Raw genomic sequence first — 20,509 nt, 5'->3', positions numbered from 1 at the left:
GGTAGAAAAGATCAAAGTTTTGGATGGAGGAAGACAAGAGATGGTGGTGAACAGATGTTTTGAAGACATGGAGGGAGGAGTGAGATTAAAGAGAGTGAGGGAGGTTGTTCCAGAGACGGGAGAAAAGAGGAATGAAGGTGATCAGAGAGTCTTGATTTTGGCAATTTCACCAGAAGAGGGTTGCTGGGAGATCTTGTGCGTCCTGCAAGAATATTTGGGGAGCAGAGCACAGACAGAGCAGGGGGAGCTAGGCCGGAGAGGAGGCGGTAGAAGACAGAAAGACCACCAACCTGCCTGCGGTGAGAGAGAGAAAGGCCCTCAGAATCAGCTTATAGTCAGTCCACTATGTCTACTTAAGGATGTCCAGAATCTCCATTCTCCATGGATTTCGTCTTGTAACGTAACTATTGACGACATTCACATCTAAATCCACACCATAGCGAATATGTGTTAGTCAGATCTTCCGATCTTCACACATTGGTGTCCTCCTTGTTAAGATGTCGCAGTCTGCCGATGGACCACTCACACGTCCATGACGAGTCCGCTGATGGACTGCTCACACCTCCATATGAGTCTGCTAATGGACCGCTTGCACCTCCATGATGAGTCTGCTGATGGACCGCTTTTCCAATGGGGGCTTTTAGTACAACCGTACCTCTTGTAAATTATGAGGCTGTTGAATTCGAGATTTCGGGTCGAGATAATGCCATTGTAGATGCTCCCCCCCCCCTTCCCCCCCCCTGCCTCTCCGAGTTAGACGAAGTGGTTCGGCCCACGGGTATAAAGCCTATGATTGGCTGTGGGGCAGAGGAGGTACCAGTAAGTTGATTCAGAGGAGAGAGTGGCCATTTTGGAGGAGGGCTCATGGCAGAGTGCCTTTTCGTGTGTTGTCGAGTTTCCAGCTGCAATATCTCCACCTGAAGGTTGGGCCTGATCAAACCTCTGCGGCCGCCTCTCTACCTGAAGGTTGCCTTTGATCGAAGTCTTGCTCCCATACCTCTGCATTGGGGCCTACTGTTGGGGCCCACCGCTGGGCCTGCATCGGGGCCTGTCGCTCGGCCTGCATCGGGGCCTCTTTTGGGGCCTGCCTTGAATGCCGTGCTTATTCAAACTCTCACTGCAACTCCTCCAGTTCGGATCCCCGACCTGGCCTTGAGTTGATATGGGAGGATACAGTACCGCTCACATCCTCGTCGTCTGGGTCTCTCCTCTGCTGATATCTTCAGGACCACCGGATTGTAGGTCCTCCCTTGGGACTGACCGGATTCCGAGGGGTTCCCTCAGGTCGCCCCGGTCCTTTACATGACGGAATTGGTCCTTTACATTATGGAAACGTTCTGCAGAGTTCGGTGTTTCGTATTCATCGTTACATTGCTCAATGAAAGAAGATCTTCACATGAACCATATAAACTAACTGTCATTTGTGAAGTGTCAGATGCAGATCATGAAAACAGGTTGACATCTTGTGACAAACTGCTGCAGCACTTCAATACAATTCATAAAAGATCAAAGGTTATGTTTAGTGATGAGTGTGTTGTTTACCTCAGTTCATCTCCACACAATGTTTACTTTTGGAGTGATGCTAATCCACATTATGCTGAAGAAGTGCAAGACCATCCACCACATGTTATGGTTTGGGCGGCCGTTATCTGCCCACCACCTCATTGGTCCTTACTTTTTTGATGCATCGGTCAACCAGCCGTCATATCTGCATATCTTGGACCTCAATCAAAATTTTCCCAACCATTGGATTGGCAGGTGTTCGCCAACACTTCTGTGGCCACCGCACAGTCCTGATGTGACCACTTGTGACTGCTCTGTGGGGGTACGTCAAAGATAAGGTTAATTACTAGTGAATATTATCATTTGAAATGTATCCTGTACATTCACAAGCCACAGATATTTCAGAAAAACCTATCCAGATACACTGTTCATCCGCCGTGAGTTTGTGTAGTACACCAGCTCACTGGTAATTCCCTGTGTGTCAAGAGGCGACCAACAGGGTTGGTGGCAGGAAAGGCATCCGGCCATAAAACATTGCTTCAAAAAGGGGACCATGATTCCCCAAAAAAGGCCAACCTCTGCTCTGCGGGGAAAAATGGCCTCTAAAGGTGGTTCTTACACCTTGCACCGGCCTACATGGTTGGGAGTTTGTAGTACGAGCAGTTGCCTATTCGGCGAGCTGAGAAAGTTCGCCAAGTCTTTGGTTGTGCAGAGGCACAGCCCATTCTCTCAGGTACTTTTCTTTGTATTTTCGACTTATTGTGGAGTTTTGTGAGCCATTTCAGGTAACAATCCTTAAGCCGGACACATGATGTACTTTCTTTCGGTCCAAAAGCACAAGTTTCCTGGGGTTTCTGCACATGCACACCAAGCATTCTGGGGCAGATTACATCATTTTGAAAGTCGTGAAATGGTGGGGTTGAAAAATCAAATGGCAACGTTCGAGCAGGCGGCTGGACATTAAGCCGGGTGTCTTTCTCGAAGAGGAAGTGAGTTATGGGTCACCAAAGGACACCACCACCACCAACAACAATCTCGTGAGATCTGGTGAGAATCTCGTGAAGCTTATTTGTATTCGAGCACAGCACGACCATTATCCACGCAGTATATGCTTCCTCCAAATAAATCCGTTCCACACAATCCACCACATTCTTGACCATTTCAAGCCACTTGTGGAACGTCAGGCCAGCGTCAAGAGATCATGGAACAAAGTTTTCTTTTCTCTGAATAAAAGGTTTTTCATGTAGAATTGCTTCTGTATAAAAACAAATGTTGTATAATATGTTAATTCATTAATAGTTGTGCAAGCTAAGCCCACTTGGTCCAACAATGGCGGACGAGACTCAGTGAGGATGGACAACTTGTCCAACAAGACAGACGATGTTTCTAAAGTCTCTCGTCAGAAAGTCACGACTCACGTCGCAGGATCTTGAAGGTCACGAATATCTTCTCGAACACCGACTTTGTTCTACCTGTTGGTCCAGGTCTGGTTTTTGGCTCTATGAATGGAATAAAACAAAGATCCTGGTGACTAATGACACACACCGCGTTGTCACTGTGAATTTACCTCACATTACGTCACTCTCACAAGAAGCTCGTCCGATGCTATCCCCTGAGATCTGGTAGAAATATGACAATCTCATGACATGTTATATTGTCATGGGAATTGAGATTTTGGTTCTTTGAGGTAAAAATGAAAATAAGAACAAAAGGAATGTTTTGGGGGTTTTTTTTAAGGACGAGAAGCCCTTCAAAGTTGCTTTCAAGATGGTCATCGTGATTAACGTCGGCGTTTTTAATCAACACGACATTTAAAAAGAATCGAGATTCGAGCGAAGACGGTTGACGGCATCACGTACGCGAGCCACATTAAGACGGTATGACGGCATCACGTACGCGAGCCACACGCGCTCATTTGGAATGGAATTTAAAACCAACAATTGCAACAAGGTTCACGTCGCCGATGTAAATTAGACATTTACGTCGAACGAAAAAAAACTATAAGATACAACATTTACGTCCCGCTCCAGGATTTGGACGCATTAATCGCCTGATGATTGGTCAATCTTGAGCACGTGACATGTAAGGCTCACCCTCGGTGTGGTCCTCGTTGATGAGAACAAAGAAACGCTACGATTTTTTTTACCTCTTCACAAAAGCATTACTTAAATGATTAACTAAAAGAGAATATATTTTTTCACGCGGATTTGTGAGACAAGACGGAAGAAAAGAGTGAAGGGGATCATTCTCATCAGTGGTTCTTTACGTGACCGACGAGGACCTTCCGCCGTTGGAGTATAAAAGCGCAGCAGGCGGGTTGTTTTCCTCAGAAAAACAGCGCCGTCGTCGTGTTTGTTTGGCAGTTTCTTAGGTTGGGCTCATCAGTCAGTGATCCGACACTAATTGGGGGTTCATCGGCGTCGCCGTCGCCACGCTATTGAAAAGCAACTTTTTGAAATTCCGTATTTTTTTTCCATGAAGAAGAGTGACGTCAGCGCTTGGCCTACGCTTTGCGTCAACTCTAGCGTGGTGACGTCTTGAGCGTCATGACGTCATCTCGCCGGTATGATGCAGTGTGACGTTGAGATACCCGTGAAGTGACTGAACGCATCGACGTTTGGATGACGTGAGACTCATTAGAAATTATTGCAAAAAAAAAAAAAAAAAAATTTTTAACTGAAGGTCTTCGTCCCAATGTGGAACAATCAGCGATGTACTTCCTGCAGTGATTCTCAAACGCCGCAACTCCCGACCAGCCATTGCATGGAAGGTAAACTTTATTGTGAAAACTTTGCAAACTTTTTTTCTTTTCTAGAATTTTGCTATTAGACGCGATTTATACTTGTCGACTGCACAGGTAAGGCATAGAGGAGGCGGCGTGGTGGGAAAAGGGGAGGGGGGAGGGAGTGACCAGGTGAGCATGTGGTTGTGGAAGGGTACCTGTCGTCCCTTCCTTCCCCCCCGCCCAGGCCTGTCTTCCCCACCCCACTCTCCAGCATCCAAGTATTCCATGATGTCTGCCAAAGCCTTGAAATCTATATAATCAAGATGTGTTCGATTGATCGCCCGATCTTTAGTGTTGCACACCGGCGTACCTGGGAATGGGATCAAATGCCAGGTGAACCACCAATAATTTCGGGAGATTGTCGCCTCAGCAGGGTTCACCGTGACCGTGGATACAAATTGTATGTCCAATGGGATATGCAAACACCTCCATTGTCCCTTAAACTGTACAAACATGTCTGGGTAATAATGGACTGTAATAGATCTTGGGTGTTTAGACTTCGTACGAGTCTCTGACATACTCAAGACTTTTTCACCAAGATCGCCTGATTGATGGACCAAACGAACCGCTTTTCAGTCTGTAGGTTGTGGCGGACACAAAAGCCCACTGGCGTGGTGACATCATTCCGCGCACCAAGTGGGCGGTGGCCACGCACCAGGGGTAGGCGTGGCCTCATGATATACACCGGGCGCCCAGCCCGGGACAGTACAGTGTTACAGTGTAGTCTTACAATAAAGACGTTTATATGTTACCGCTTGTCCGCTTCCTCCTTGCTCACAAGCAGCGCGCGTAACGCCGCGCTTTACTGGTGACCCTCGACGTTGGATCTGCTGGAGCGATCCTTCCACACGCGACGCCATCGCCATGGCCGACTTCGTCAAACTTCCGGAATTTTGGGAGGCTCAGGCCGAAGTCTGGTTCGTCCAGGCCGAAGCCCAATTTCAGCTTCGGCGCCTCACCGGCGATGACACGCGCTATTGCCACGTCGTCGCCTCCCTCGGGCCCGGCACGGCCGCTCGAGTTGTGTCCGTCCTTCGCCACCCACCGAACGGCCACAAGTACGAGGCACTCAAGCGGCTACTCCTAGCCACGTTCGGCCTTACGGACGACGCACGGGCCGACCGCCTCCTGGATCTCCCCGAGCTCGGTGAGACGCGCCCGTCGGTCCGAATGGACCATATGCTGTCACTGTTGGGCGACGAAGCCCCCGGTTCGCTATTCCGGGCGCTTTTCCGGCGCCAACTTCCAGCGCAGGTCCGCCTCGCGTTGGCCGGGACCGAGCTAACGGAACCCCGAGCATTGGCGGCCGAGGCGGACAGGTACTTCGCCGCTTCGGACATGCGGGCGAGCGTCGGCGTGGCCGTCACGGCCCTCGACGCTGATGTTCAGCAGCATGTTCCACAGCATCAGCTTCTACAGCACGCTGATGTTCAGCAGCATGCTGATACGCACCTTGTGAACGCCGCCATGCCCCGCCCACCGCCGCGGCGAAAACCGCCACCGCGGGGAAACCCGCCAACTCCACCGGCCTGGCGGAGCCAGCCGCGCTCCTCCAGCTCCACCACCTGGTGCTGGTTCCACGCCAAGTTCGGCCACGAAGCTCGGCGGTGTCATCCGCCGTGCTCCTTCAACGGGTCGGGAAACGCCCGGGCCGGCGCTCAATAGTGGCGATGAGCGCCGGCCATTCGAACAGCCTGCTGTTCATAACGGACACCTTCTCCAGGCGCCGTTACCTGTGCGACACGGGAGCGCAGGTGAGTGTCATTCCCGCCGGCACGTCAGACAAGCACGCCGCGGGTGGGGGCCCCGCGCTGCTTGCCGCGAACGGGACGCCCATCCGTACGTACGGAAAACGCTGCCTCTCTCTGCGGTTTGGAGGGCAGGTTTTCCGATGGACGTTCGTCACCGCCGACGTGCCCATGGCACTGCTTGGCGCGGACTTCCTGTGCGCTAATGGGCTCCTGGTCGACGTCAAGCGCAGACGGCTTGTCCAGGCCGAGACGTTCAGCTCGCTCGCTTGTGCGTTGCCCAGCTCAACGAGCGGCTTGCCAAGCGGCTTGCCGAACGATTCGGTTCCGGCCACGTTGGTCTGTACGCTTCCGGCAGCGGACGCATTCACCCGCCTCCTCGCCGGCTTCCCGGCCCTCACGCGGCCCACCTTCTCGGCGGGGGCCGTCAAGCACGGGGTGGCCCATCACATCCCCACCGTCGGGCCACCGGTCTACGCCCGGGCACGCCGCCTAGAGCCGACGAAGCTGGCGGTGGCAAAAGCGGAGTTCGCTACCCTGGAGCGACTCGGCATCGTTCGGCGCTCAGAGAGCGCTTGGGCGTCGCCGCTGCACATCGTGCCGAAGCCCGGCGGGGGATGGCGACCGTGCGGGGACTATCGCCGTCTCAATGACGCCACGACTCCCGACCGCTACCCCGTCCCCCACATTCAGGACTTTTCCGCCCGTTTGGCGGGCAGGTCCTTCTTCTCGAAGGTGGACCTCATACGCGGCTACCATCAGGTCCCCGTCAGGCCGGAGGACGTCCCGAAGACGGCGGTCATCACGCCATTCGGACTCTTCGAGTTCTTGCGCATGCCCTTCGGTCTGAAGAATGCGGCTCAGGCGTTCCAGCGACTGATGGACAGCGTCCTGCGCGACTTGGATTTTGTCTACGTTTACCTGGACGATATCCTCGTCGCCAGCGCGTCCCGCGAAGAGCACCTACGCCACCTCCGCACGCTCTTCGAACGCCTGGGCCAGCATGGCCTGATTGTGAACCCCGCAAAGTGCCGGTTCGGCGCCGCCACAATCGATTTTCTGGGGCACCGTGTCACCAGGCACGGAGCCGTCCCCCTACCGGCCAAGGTGGAGGCGGTGAAGGGGTTTCCGCGCCCCCGCACGATCAGAGGGCTGCAGGAGTTCCTGGGCATGGTGAACTTTTACCATCGGTTCCTGCCCCGTATCGCCCAGCTCCTGCGCCCCCTGCACGAAGCTCTCCGAGGTAAGCCGGGCAAAGGCGACGTTACCTGGACCGAGCAGATGGACACGGCGTTCACGGGCGCGAAGCTCGCCTTGGCTAACGCCACCATGCTCGCGCACCCGGCGCCCGATGCACCGATCGCCCTCACCACCGATGCCTCGGACTACGCGGTGGGCGCAGTGCATGAGCAATGGGTGCGTGGAGCTTGGCAACCGCTGGCGTTCTTTAGCCGGCAGCTTCGCCCGCCCGAACGCCGTTACAGTACCTTCGACCGCGAGTTGCTCGGACTTCACTTGGCGGTCAGGCACTTCCGCCATCTGCTCGAGGGCCGGGCGTTCACTGCCTTCGTCGACCACAAGCCGCTGATCTTTGCGATGGGCAAAGTCACCGAGCCGTGGTCGGCCCGGCAGCAGCGTCACCTCTCGGCCGTGTCCGAGTACACGACGGACATCCAGCACGTCGCGGGGAAGGACAACCCGGTGGCGGATTGCCTTTCCCGGGCCGTCGCCCACGCAGTCCACCTCGGCATCGACTATGCCCGGATGGCAGCGGACCAGGCCGCTGACCCCGACGTCCAGGCCTTGCGGACCGCCGTCACGGGCCTCCGCGTCACCGAGGTGCCGTTTGACGGCGCGGGCGCGGCCCTCTTGTGCGACGTCTCCCTCGGGCGTCCTCGCCCCATCGTGCCCGCGGGCTGGCAGCGCCAGGTGTTTGACGCCATCCACGGCCTGTCCCACCCGGACGCGAGGGCCTCCCAAAGGCTGATCGCCGACAAGTTCGTCTGGCATGGCCTCCGGAAGGCCGTCCGCGGCTGGGCCAGGACGTGCCTCGCGTGCCAGCGCGCCAAGGTGCACCGGCACACCCAGGCCCGGTTGGCCCCGTTCACGGTGCCGGAACGCCGGTTTGACCACGTCCACGTGGACCTGGTGGGACCTCTGCCCCCCTCGCGGGGTTTCACCTACGTCCTCACCATGGTGGACCGCACCACCCGGTGGCCGGAGGCCGTGCCCTTGGCGTCGACAACGGCGGCCGATGTCGCGCAGGCTTTCATCGCCACCTGGGTCGCCCGGTTCGGCGCCCCCTCAGACATCTCATCCGACCGCGGCCCCCAGTTCACCTCGGAGCTCTGGGGGGCGGTTGCGCAGGGGCTCGGGGTCCGGCTGCACCGAACCACGGCCTACCACCCCCAGGCTAACGGCCTGTGTGAGCGATTTCACCGCTCATTGAAGGCCGCGCTCCGGGCCACCCTCCGCGACGGCGGCTGGGTCGACAGGCTCCCCTGGGTCCTGCTGGGCCTCCGGACGGCGCCCAAGGAGGACCTGCGCGCATCCGCGGCGGAATTGGTCTTCGGGCAACCGCTGCGGGTGCCGGGCGAGTTCCTCCCCGACTCCACGGCACCATGGTCCGCGGCACAGCAGCGCTCCGCTCTGCAAGAGACCGCCCAGAGGTTCGCCCCGGTGCCAACGGCATGCCACGGGCACCCACCGACGCACGTCGCCCCGGAGCTTCGCACGGCGGAGTACGTCTTCGTCCGCCACGATGCCCATCGGACACCACTGCGGCCCCCGTACGACGGGCCTTTCCGCGTGCTGGAGACCGGGGCGAAGCACTTCACCCTGGACATCGGCGGTACTCCTGACCGCGTTTCGGTAGACCGCCTCAAGCCGGCCCACCTCGATGTGGACCATCCACCGCCAGTGGCCCGACCCCCACGTCGGGGCCGCCCTCCTGCGGGCGGACCCCCGGCACCGCCCAGCCCCGCCGCCCCGCCGCCCCCCGGTCCTGCACCCATCCCAGGGGCAGCCAGGGGCATCCCACCTGGCATCCCTGCACCCCGGACGCCGCCGATCGCCAGGGGGCGCTTCGGCCGGGTCATTCGTCTGCCCCGCAAACTGGCCCTCCAGGTGCGCGGGAATTCTGGGGGGGCGCGTGTGGCGGACACAAAAGCCCACTGGCGTGGTGACATCATTCCGCGCACCAAGTGGGCGGTGGCCACGCACCAGGGGTAGGCGTGGCCTCATGATATACACCGGGCGCCCAGCCCGGGACAGTACAGTGTTACAGTGTAGTCTTACAATAAAGACGTTTATATGTTACCGCTTGTCCGCTTCCTCCTTGCTCACAAGCAGCGCGCGTAACGCCGCGCTAAGGTGTTTATTTTAACGGTGCCTTGAAAAGCCAGTCGGCTGGTGGTGTTATTACTATTTAAATAAACTATTCTGCTTTTTTGATGATGGATGGATGGTCTTCCGAAAGGTGAGGCGTTTTCATGACCTAGGGGACACCATGCTGGACGGGTCACCACTCCGCCGCAGGATTCGCGAATGGCTCGCTTTCTCCCACAGTTGGTACTCGTTTTGTCCACCTCCGAAGAATGACCGGATGAGTCAACCCACCTGGTGTTAGTTTGGTACAGCTGGGGCTTGGACTCGGGACCTCAAGATCCAAGCCAACCACCGTAACCGTTGAGCCACAATATTTTTTTATTTTTTTATTAATGTATACAAGGTCGAGGCTCATGAAAGAGCTAACATTAATCACACAAAAAGTCAAACAGACACAAAAACATAATAAGGGGAGCGGTAGACAAGATGAGGAGAGAGGGGGAAGGACACAAACACAACATTTGAGACCAGGGACATCGAGAGATCTGTGGGAGGGAGAGGGCTTGGGGGGGGGGGCATGGGAAGGGGGTGGGGAAGAAGTATAAAACACATGGGCACTGCAAGGACTTACAGGAAAGAAGTTGGAATTTAAAAAAAGTGGATCTGGGGTGAATTAGCAGGGGTAGAAAAGATCAAGGTTTTGGATGGGGGAAGATAAGAGATGGTGGTGAACAGCTGTTTTGAAGACATGGAGGGAGGAGTGGGATTGAAGAGAGTGGGGGAGTTTGTTCCAGAGGTGGGAGAAAAGAGGAATGAAAGAGTGAAGGTGAGCAGAGAGCCTAGATTTTGGTAGTTTAACCATAAGAGGGTTGCAGGCAGATCTTGTGCGACCTGTAGGAGTATTTGGGGGACAGAGCACAGAGAGAGCTGGGGGAGTAAGGCCGGAGAGGAGTCGGTAGAAGACAGAAAAACCACCAACTTGCCTGCGGTGAGTGAGTGAAAGGCCCTTGGGGTTAGCTTCATCGTGGGAGATTCCAATGATTCTGAACGCTTTGGTTTCAACAGCGTGAAGACGAGCTAGGTGTGAGGCAGGAGCACCGGCCCAGAGGGGAGAGCAGTATTCCATTGAGCTGCGGATGAAAGCCTTGTATCTGGTGAGGAGCTCAGGTGTGCCAAGGAAGGACTTCGCACGACGGAGGATGCCCAGTCGGCGACTGGCTTTGGAGGCCAGCTTGGAAATGTGGTTTTCCCAGGAAAGATCATGGCAGATAGTGAGACCCAAAAGCTTGAGTGACAGAACTTCTTGGAGAGGATTGTTGAGAAAGTAGATGGGAGGGTTGTCCAGCCGGTCTTTTCGGGGAGACATAGAGTGTGAGATTTGTCAGGATTGAAAGACATGTTCCAGTTGTTTGACCAGTCTGTGATTTTGTCCAGGTTTGCAGAAAGTGAGGAGGCTGCAGACTGCCGATCTGAGGGATGAGGAATGGAGCGGCAGAGAGTGGAGTCATCAGCATGAGGCCCTTATTACTCATACAGTCACTGTAAATCACAGGAGCTGAGATCATTGGCTGAAAGTGTTTTATTCTTGAGGATGGTGATTGTATTTACGTTCATGTGGTGAACCAAACTCCTCATGACGTGTTGATCGGATCCCAAGTTTGGGTGTTGTTTATTTATTATTTATTTTGTATGCATGGAAGAGGCTCGAGGAAGAGCTAAAGCAGAATGGAAGGGAACAAAATGGAAAGGGGGGAAACACCAACTGCAGAGTATAAGTGAGAGTGAGAAAAAGGGGTGGGGAGAAGGACCCACGGGAGTGAACAAGCTGAATGAAATGGGGCAAATGGAGCATGAAGAAATGGAAAGTGGGGATGAAACAACAACATGCATTTTAAAGGCCATTTTCCCTGTGAGAGTGGGGGTTAGCCTTACGGTCCCCATGACAATCTTCTCCATTTTGCCCTATTTTCTGCATCTCTCCTTGTTAACCCCCTTGCGCGCATTTCTTCTTCCACCATCTTAAGCCAAGTCTTTCTCGATCTGCCCCGTCCTCCACTTCCTTCTACATTCATTTCCATCACTCTTCTCAACCAGTCACTTTCATCCTTCCTCAACACATGACAAAACCATCTCAACCTGTTCCTCTTCACAGCATCAATCACAGGCTCTATTCCCATCATCTTTTGCAATTCATCATTTATCTTCCTCTCTCTCAGAAGGGTTGGCGCCAGGAAGGGCATCCGGCCGTAAAAACATTGCCTCAAACAGGGAACCATGATTGTCATGGGGCCCGCAAGGCTAACCCCCACTCTAGCGGGGAAAATGGCCTTAAAACGATCATTCATTCATTAATTCTCTCAACGATACTCCACACATCCACCGAACCATTCACATTTCCACCCTTTCCAGCCTTCATTGCTGCTCTACATTCATAACCCATGTCTCGCTCCCATAAATCATAACACTTCTCACACATGCAGCATACACCTTTCCCTTCAGCTTCAACGACACTCCCCTCCTCATCAGCACGCCACTCAGTTCCTGAAACTTCTTCCATGCACATCTCACTCTGGCAACCGTTGCTGAGTCTGATTCAGCATGTCTCAGAGGTAGCAAAATGTTTTCACACCTTCCAGCTTCATGCCGTCTCCAAGATCCAACTCAACATTTCCTCCATCTGCAGCTCCCTCTGTGCACACCTTACATTTGAATGTAGCTGCCACACTGGTTAATGACCCTCTAAGACCACTACATTTTTGATGAACCCACTCAGCGCACATTGTACATTGAATGGAGTTCACTCCGACACCCTTCCTGCACACAGCACATGGCCACTTCGCAGTTCTTTCCACCTCACCACATGCTTTACCACTTGCCATCACCTTCGTCTTTCCAATATTCACCTTCAGACCTTTTGTCTCCATACATTCCTTCCACTTGTTCATCTTTTCCTTCAGTCCATCCATACTTTCCGCAATCAACACCAGATCATCTGCATACAACAACTCCCATGGTAAACCCTCCTTTACGTTCTGAGCCAGCACCTCCATCACAGCTACAAATAGTAGTGGACTTAGTACCGACCCCTGATGCACTCCCACCTTCACCTCAAACTCACCACTGTTCCCATCCTTCGTCCTTACAGCTGTGTGCGCTCTTTTGTACATTGCCATCACTACTCTGATCAACCATTCCTCCACTCCTAACTTCCTCATTGCCCATGTCAATACTTCGCGTGGAACCCTATCAAATGCTTTCTCCACATCAACAAACCCAAGAAACAACTTCTTCCTCTTCTTCATGTACTTCTCCTGCAACTGCCTCACAATAAAGCGCGTCTGTTGGTCCACTTCCTGGCATAAATCCAAACTGCATTTCGTCGATCTTCACCTTCTTCCTTATCCTCCTCTCCAACTCCCTTTCCAATACCTTCATTCCATGCTCCAATAACTTTATCGCTCGGTACGAGCCACACTCCAGAGGGTCACCTTTCCCCTTGTGTAAAGGGACGAGGGTACTCAGTTCCCAATCCACTGGAATGCGGCCTTCTTTCACCACCAGATTACAGATCTCTGTCATTCTCTTCACACCCCAACTTCCTGCTGCCTTCAACATATCTTCCACAACTCCCGTCGGCCCTCCCGCTTTTCTACTCTTCATTGCTTTTATCGCTTCCTCAACTTCCTTCTCAGTTATCTTCTCTGCCGGTCCTAAAACTGGGTTACTCTCGATGTTGTCATCCCATTCATTCTCTGTATTCAACAGTATTTCCATATATCTCTTCCATCTTCCTTTAATTCCATCTGGGTCCACAACGATTTGTCCCACTTCATCCTTCAAGCAACTCACCCCCATCACATCACACCTCTCTTTCGCTATCTGCTTTGCAATCCTGAATACCGCTCTCTGACCCTCTTCCGAATCCAAGCGTTCTCCGAACATTTTCCTACATGCCTCCTGCGCTTGGGGTGGGGATGAAACAAAAAGCAACAAATCAACCGACAACTAACAAACTAAAAATTTGGGAATTTGGGAATTTTTGGTAAACTGTTTGGTAAAAATTAACTGTTTGGGAATGGGGTAATTTGGTGTAGAAAAGGTCATGAGTATGGATGACTGGATGAGGGATGCCATGATGCCATGATGAGGGATGCCATGATGAGGGATACCAATGAGGTATTGATGCAGCCGTCTTGAAGTCCTGGAGGGAAGAATGGGAATGAACAGGCAGGATGTTGGTTTCACACGTGAGATAAGAGGAACAAAGGAGGGGTGGTGAGCAATGAGCCAGGATTTAGCAAGTTTAAGAAGAAGAGCGTTACTGGCAGACCATGTGCGCCCTACAGAAACCTGTGAGGGACAGAGCTAATTGAGGGCAGAGGGTGCAAGACCATATTGCAAATATGTCCAAAGTGATATGGATTTTATCCACTGGATAAACCTTGGATTTGATCAACTGAAACACGGTGAGGGTATGTTAACCACCATGGGAAGCAAGGAGCTCCTGATGTTTCGAGGGTCTGCTTTGTCAGAGCAATAGAGCACTTGGCAGCAGATAGGACGATGTTGATGGCGCTTAACATGGTCTTGTGTGGTGTTGGTTGATCAGATGCATTCTTTAACTAGGGCCCTGATGCCGAGACCGGCACTTGCCTTCATGAAGACCTGTATTCTATGCTGTTCCTTCCACTGGTGCTCTGTACACACTTTTTTTGTCCCCCGTCGCACCGCGGAGCGAAAGGGGGACTATGGTTTTACCCTCCGTCCGTGTGTGCGTCCGTGCATGCTTCCGTCCGTCCGTGCGTGCGTACCCTTGTGAGCGGAATATCTTGAAAAATAAATGAACTACTAACTTCTAATCCGTTGTGTGGGTGTATCTAGGCATAAGGAAGAAGGCTATTGAAAATTGGGTCGCCACGTCAAAATCCAAGATGGCCACCACCATATATGTCTGAACCTTGTGAGCGAAATTTCTTGAAAAATAAACGAACTACTACCTTCTAATCTGGTGTGTGGGTGTATCTAGGCATAAGGAAGAAGGCTATTGAAAATTGGGTCGCCACGTCAAAATCCAAGATGGCCGCCACCATATATGTCTGAACGTTGTGAGCGAAATATCTTGAAAAATAAATGAACTACTAACTTCTAATCTGGTGTGTGGGTGTATCTAGGCATAAGGAAGAAGGCTATTGAAAATTGGGTCGCCACGTCAAAATCCAAGATGGCCGCCACCATATATGTCTGAACGTTGTGAGCGAAATATCTTGAAAAATAAATGAACTACTAACTTCTAATCTGGTGTGTGGGTGTATCTACGCATACGGAAGAACGCTATTGAAAATTGGGTCGCCACGTCAAAATCCAAGATGGCCGCCACCATATATGTCTGAACCTTGTGAGCGGAATATCTTGAAAAATAAACGAACTACTAACTTCTAAACTGGTGTGTGGGTGTGTCTCCAACCCACTCGCAAATATTATCGACTCTTCCATGTTTTCTGTGTCTTCCACTTTGTCAACTCACATCACTTCACCGACGGGGGACCTAGGCATAACGCTTGTACTTTTTATAAGGATTTGTGTAACGTTTATTGTTTTATTTATATGAGTTCTTCCATCGTTAACAGAGGAAGGCCACGTGAATGGGTCCAACTGTCAGAATACCGTCGCTGCCACCCTAGCACCCAGAGGTGGGAGGCGTAGATGGGCTTCGGTTGCAGCAGGAGGACCGCGTCGACACCACCGTCGGCGCTCTTCTGCCACCTCTGAAACAGGGCGACCTCCACCAATTCCTCACTTCCTCCTCGGCGGGAACATCACAGACCCCCTCAACCTCAACAGCCTTCTTGATGAGGAGGTAAAAATGTACTTTTTATTTAGCTGGAACGTACTGTGTATGAGGTAAACAAAAGTTTCAAACAGGTTTAACTGATGGATCGGCACTTCCTTTTTCTCTTAATTCCACTCTCCTAGGTGAACCGTGCCCTCAATGCGGTGACTCCAAAATCGTCCCCACTCCCAATTCGCAGCTCCGAGCCTCTTGAGATCCTTGTTCCACGTGACTCCAGTGATCCTCTTAACCTCATGGCTTTCCAAAAGTCTGGCGACTGCAGCGATAGCCCACCGTTGTCAGCAGCAGATAGTCGGTCACGCGTCGGAAAAGCCCGTCGACGTCGCCGTAACCGTCGGCGTTTGCGGGATTCTTCGGAAGAGCCCGGCGCTGCAAAACCCGGGGCTGGGAAGTCAGGATCTGGAGAGTCTGGGACCGAAGAAATGTTGCCCATAGAAACTGGGACCTTTTGCAAAGTACCGGTAGAGGTGAGAGATCAGGGAGTTGGATCTCAAGGAATCAAAGATCGAGAAGTTTTGGAGCGGGGAGTCAGTGACCTTAGTGTTAGAGGCCAAGAAGCTGTAGGGTTTGAGAAAATTAACAAAGCGATGCATTCGCGCAAACGTTTCTGCTATGGTAACTACAACCAGTACTATGGGTACCGTAACCCAGGCAAGAGACAAGACCCCCGTCTTGACTTGCTACGAGCGGAGTGGTTCACGGGGCGTCACGTTCTGGATATCGGCTGCAATGTGGGACACGTGACTTTGACAATAGCTAAGCATTGGAAGCCGGCACGCTGTGTCGGCCTGGACATTGACCCTGCCTTAGTGGCTGCAGCTCAACGAAACATGCGACACTATTGGCAGTCTCCTGAGAAAGGTAGCGGAACAAAGCGAGGGCGCATGCAACATGGAGGGAGAGGTAGAGGAAAGAAGTTTGCATGCGGCAACGCTGAGCAAGCTCACGAATGGAAGGATGAAGACGCTGCATTGAGTAGAGAGAAAACGCTCAAGGCAGAGGGGGGTGGAGGAGAGTGGGGGATATCGGGGCATAATGGAGATAAAGAAGGGGTTATGCCGAGGCCAGGATGTGATGTTGAGAATCGGCATTGTGCTGATGATCAAGACGAGAATCTGCTCTTCAAGGGCGAGGACTCTGTTTGCCAAGTTGAGTGTCTGCAGAAATGTCCTGCAGTAGAAGTTGAAGCCAAATGTACCATAGAAGGTCCTTCTTCCACAAAGCGGGCTCCAAATGAGCCTGAAGCACTCGCTGTTACATCAACCTTCCCAGAGAATGTCACTTTCATACAGGTATGTCCAAATACTGTTTGGTCTCGTTTCCTGAGCAGGTCAGCGTTTACCTTGGTAAATTGATGATGGGCTAAATTAAGGCAAATGTTGTCGGTATTTTTTGTCAATGGTCATTTAGAAACGAAAAGTTTCACTTTTAATATTCTTCCCCCTCCTCAAACTCTTCAGTAAAGGTTTATTCTCCCCCTCCCCAGTCTCCTAATGTCAAGTACTACTTGAAGTACCAACTCAAGTACTTGTAACTCCTGGATCGAGCTCTCCTGACTCTCTGGTATGCACCACCTGGCTGCCACCTTTCCCTTCCCAACCCCATCTCCTTGTGATGTACCTTGAACTTCCCCTAGGCGAACTATGTTCCCTGGAGCGAGGACCAGCTAAGGTGGCAACGTGCAGAATTTGATACGATCTTGTGTCTGAGTGTTACCAAGTGGGTTCACCTTAACTGGGGCGATGATGGTCTCAAGCTTATGTTTCGCCGAGTTTACCAGCACCTGCGGCCCGGTGGGGTGTTCATCCTCGAGGCGCAGCCCTTTCAAGCGTACCGGCGCCGCAGAAAAATCTCGGTAAGCTCTGAATGAGATTTGTTAAGTGAGAATAATTGGTCGTTTTATCTTATTTTGCCTTTTAGTTTCTGCAAATGTCCCTCGGGTTTAATGTCTCAAAGTTTTCTCGATTTACTTTGTACAAGGGTCTTGTTCAGTTGTACGACGTTGTCGGCATATTTGAAGCGTGGCCTCCTCTGCCCACAGGAAACCACAATGAGAAATTTCAATGAGATGAAGTTTTACCCTGAAGCCTTCACCTCTTATCTGTTGTCCTCTGCTGTCGGTTTCTCTTCAATGGAGATGCTTGGCATCTCGCCGAACTCCTCTTCGGGTAACATTACACCCTCACCCCCCCTCCCCCCCCCCCCGCCCGTCCCTCACCTTTATAACATAATGGGTTTTCAAATGGATGGGTTTTCAAACGCATGTCCTGGAACCGCTCCCATGATGCTTTTGAGAAATGCATCGATTTGCAAAAAATGTATTTACTCAGAGTGAATAAAGTTTGTTTGATCATTTTAAACTGATGGAAATGTTCTCAAAATGTTATAACCTTTCATCCGTAAATCAATTGTGCCCCTTACGGCCGTGGGCTTATGCGTGAACTCCTCTCGATCACATCTCTAATTCCAGTTGTGATTGTTGAAAGAACAGGTGCATCACTCTACTTTTGGGGGGGGATGCGAAATCCATGATGCACCCAAAGGCCTGGGTGGTGCTCATGAAACTGTGCGAGTTACGACTGATCTCACCGATGATCGTGCGCATGCGTTACTTACCGAAAGATTATGTACGTTTGTAAACAAAAATCACATATCATCCACCTAAATAGGATGGCATCCTTATCTTATCATTCATACCTCACCTTATCATTCATATCTCACCTCACAAATGATAATGAAGACAAAATCCCCTTTGTTGTAAGAATGTATTAAAAAATCCCATGAACATCGAAGATGTTCATCATTGTATTGCAAGAATAAAACTAGAACGGCACTCGGTAGACGGTTTACATAACTTTACTTTGTATCCCACGGATAGGCTGGATCTGCATTCGGACCTGAACCAAAATCGAATCGGCTTGTTATTGTCACCTACCCAGCTCATCCACCTCGTTTTGTCAAACGTCGTCCACAGCTTTTTGAAATATCATGCAGTATATCATTTTGTGCCCATCTCTCAATGGTGAAGAATCGTTCAGAAAATTTAAAAATTCCTGGATCCAGATTGGGATATTCACCAAAATAGAATTGATTCGTCCTTGTCACACAGGCAAACCTGTCCACGAAGTTTCGTCCGAATCCGTCCACACCTTTGAGATATCTTTCTCACAGTCGAACAGTAGTGAACACGTAACCTCCATCCACCTTTGGTGGTGGTAAAATCTCAAACACATTTTAGCCTCGGTGAGGAGAGGGAGTTGTGGGGTGGGGCGGGGGGGGGGGGGGGCTTGGTTCACAGCTTGGTTTTATTGTCTGCTCTCGAAACACCCTCTCCGTACAAAGGGGATTTTGTCTTCATTATCATTGTGTGGCAACGGGGAGGGCAACTTTAAGTTGGAGGTGACCCTCCCAACTTAGTTTTATGTTCGTATGCACACCCAGAGTTGAACAACCATTTTTCAAATGATTACGTCCAGTGGTTTCAAAGTGCATAAATAAAGTACCAAATTAGCCAAGTAGTTTTCGATTATATAAGGTCTTCTGCTCGGTGGTCTTTTTCCTGTATTCTGACTCTGATTGACCGCATTCATCCGTTTTGTCATAATTAGAATCATGTTCTGCTTCACAAATCCTCCCGGGGCTCATACATGTGTGGTTGGACTTCCAAACCAAATTTGGTGACTCTTCACCCAAATCTTCCTGCAAATGTATGTTCTTCACTATCCACCATCATAATTGTAAGTTTTTGAGCAAAGCACTAGCCCATTTGCCGCCACTTCCACCCCGCGTGCTAAAAACAGCTGAGCTATACGATTGGTCGGTAGATCACCGAGTTCATTGGTGCGTAACCTCCCTTCGATGGAAAACGAGATAAAATGGATGCCAGATGTAACGGATGATGTCGTTGAGCTATTATATGTGGAATGTGTAAGGGCAGTGCAGGACAGACATAGGTGGAGACCCATGGCAGTCAACCTTCTGGGAATAAGATGACACCAACGAACGAACGAACTCCCTTTTATGTGCAGTGGAACGTGTTTTTTTAATTTATTTATTAACCAATGGTTTTGTGATGGTATTCTGATTTTGTGCCAAACTTGTTTGTATTTTTTGAAAATTTAGTTTCTGTCCACCTTTAAAACACGTGGAGTTCTTGTTTGTATTGTCTTGTTTGACAAACACTTGTTTGTATTGTCTTCCAACCGTTCTAATTCTTCCTTTCTATGTTTCAGGTTTTCACAGGCCGATTGAGGTCTTTTTCAAAGCTCCGGTTCCCAATACCTCCCCCGTTAATTCACCACCTTCACCTAAACGCCGCCGGGAAGAGTCTGAGTGAAGTTTCAATACTCGGAGCAACTCGTGCTTGCAAGCCTCTGGTTGGGTTTGTGTCCATTTTGGGCCTTTTTCTGCCTCTGCGTTTGTGCAACAGACATACGAATGATAAAGATTGAGAATGGGACAAACCATCCGGCTTCTTGGACTTGCTCGTGTTTCTGTCGGGTTTTTTTTTTGGGGGTTCTTTTTTTTATTATTATTTTTAACATGTACACTTGTTATTGTTGCAAAAAAACAATTCCAATTTCGCTGCCTGGGATTGTCATCGGAGCTCTTGTCTCATCACTCCGAGATGCTTCTCTTGGATCCGCCCACAGTTCTGACGGACAATCTTTGGCATCGGACAATCTTTGGCATCGTGCATCGGCTCGCTGGGTTTCACCGTTGACTGTTCTTGTAACATTTTGGTCACGATTATGCCGCTGGCTGTTGTGAAACCGACCATGTTCAGACAATTTTGGGTGGAATTACAAGTTGTAGAGTTTTAAGTGCATGGCAGCTGTTTTATTGACTTCTCAACGAGACAGAAGTATTTGTTTGTAAAAAAAAAAAAAAAAAATTTTTTTTTTTTTTAAATTAACAAAACTTTCCAGTTGGCATTTTAATTATTGTCATTATATTGCCGTTTAGTCATATGGATGTTGTAAATGTTACAGGGACTGCATCGTCTCACTCCATGATTTGGTTTTTAATCATTAAAGGTGGGTACACATGGCCCACCGTTTACCCAATTTGTTGGATGAACCGGATGCTTTTGTATCCTGACACAGGTGGCCAGTGCATGCCATCCCAGAACCATCATTTTTTTTTTCTGGCAGGGGAGGGAGGGGGAAGGAAGGGCATCCATGTGATTGATTTAAGGTTCATTCAGTGGAGCTTGACGGTTAGGGGAGGGGAGGATAGGGGACACCTGAGCCTCGAGTCCCTGTATATAGAGAATCGTGACAAACTGCAATTAGA

At 51.0% G+C, this 20,509-nt stretch overlaps 1 protein-coding gene across 1 annotated transcript; it reads left to right on the top strand.

Moving 5' to 3' along the window:
* Positions 1 to 3,767: 3,767 nt before the first annotated feature.
* On the top strand, positions 3,768 to 20,280 carry LOC137412918 (7SK snRNA methylphosphate capping enzyme-like). The gene is made up of 6 exons (XM_068098259.2): positions 3,768 to 4,273; positions 14,991 to 15,220; positions 15,337 to 16,506; positions 16,851 to 17,069; positions 17,256 to 17,382; positions 19,447 to 20,280. Exons 1-6 carry the CDS (start codon positions 4,198 to 4,200, stop codon positions 19,548 to 19,550), a joined length of 1,926 nt encoding a protein of 641 aa, XP_067954360.2. The 5' UTR covers positions 3,768 to 4,197; the 3' UTR covers positions 19,551 to 20,280.
* The last annotated feature ends 229 nt before the right edge of the window (positions 20,281 to 20,509 follow it).

Source organism: Myxine glutinosa, chromosome 2, assembly GCF_964187855.1.
Source record: "Myxine glutinosa chromosome 2, kmMyxGlut1.1, whole genome shotgun sequence".
Lineage (NCBI taxonomy): Eukaryota > Metazoa > Chordata > Myxini > Myxiniformes > Myxinidae > Myxine > Myxine glutinosa.
This window is presented reverse-complemented; position numbering and strand designations above follow the sequence as displayed.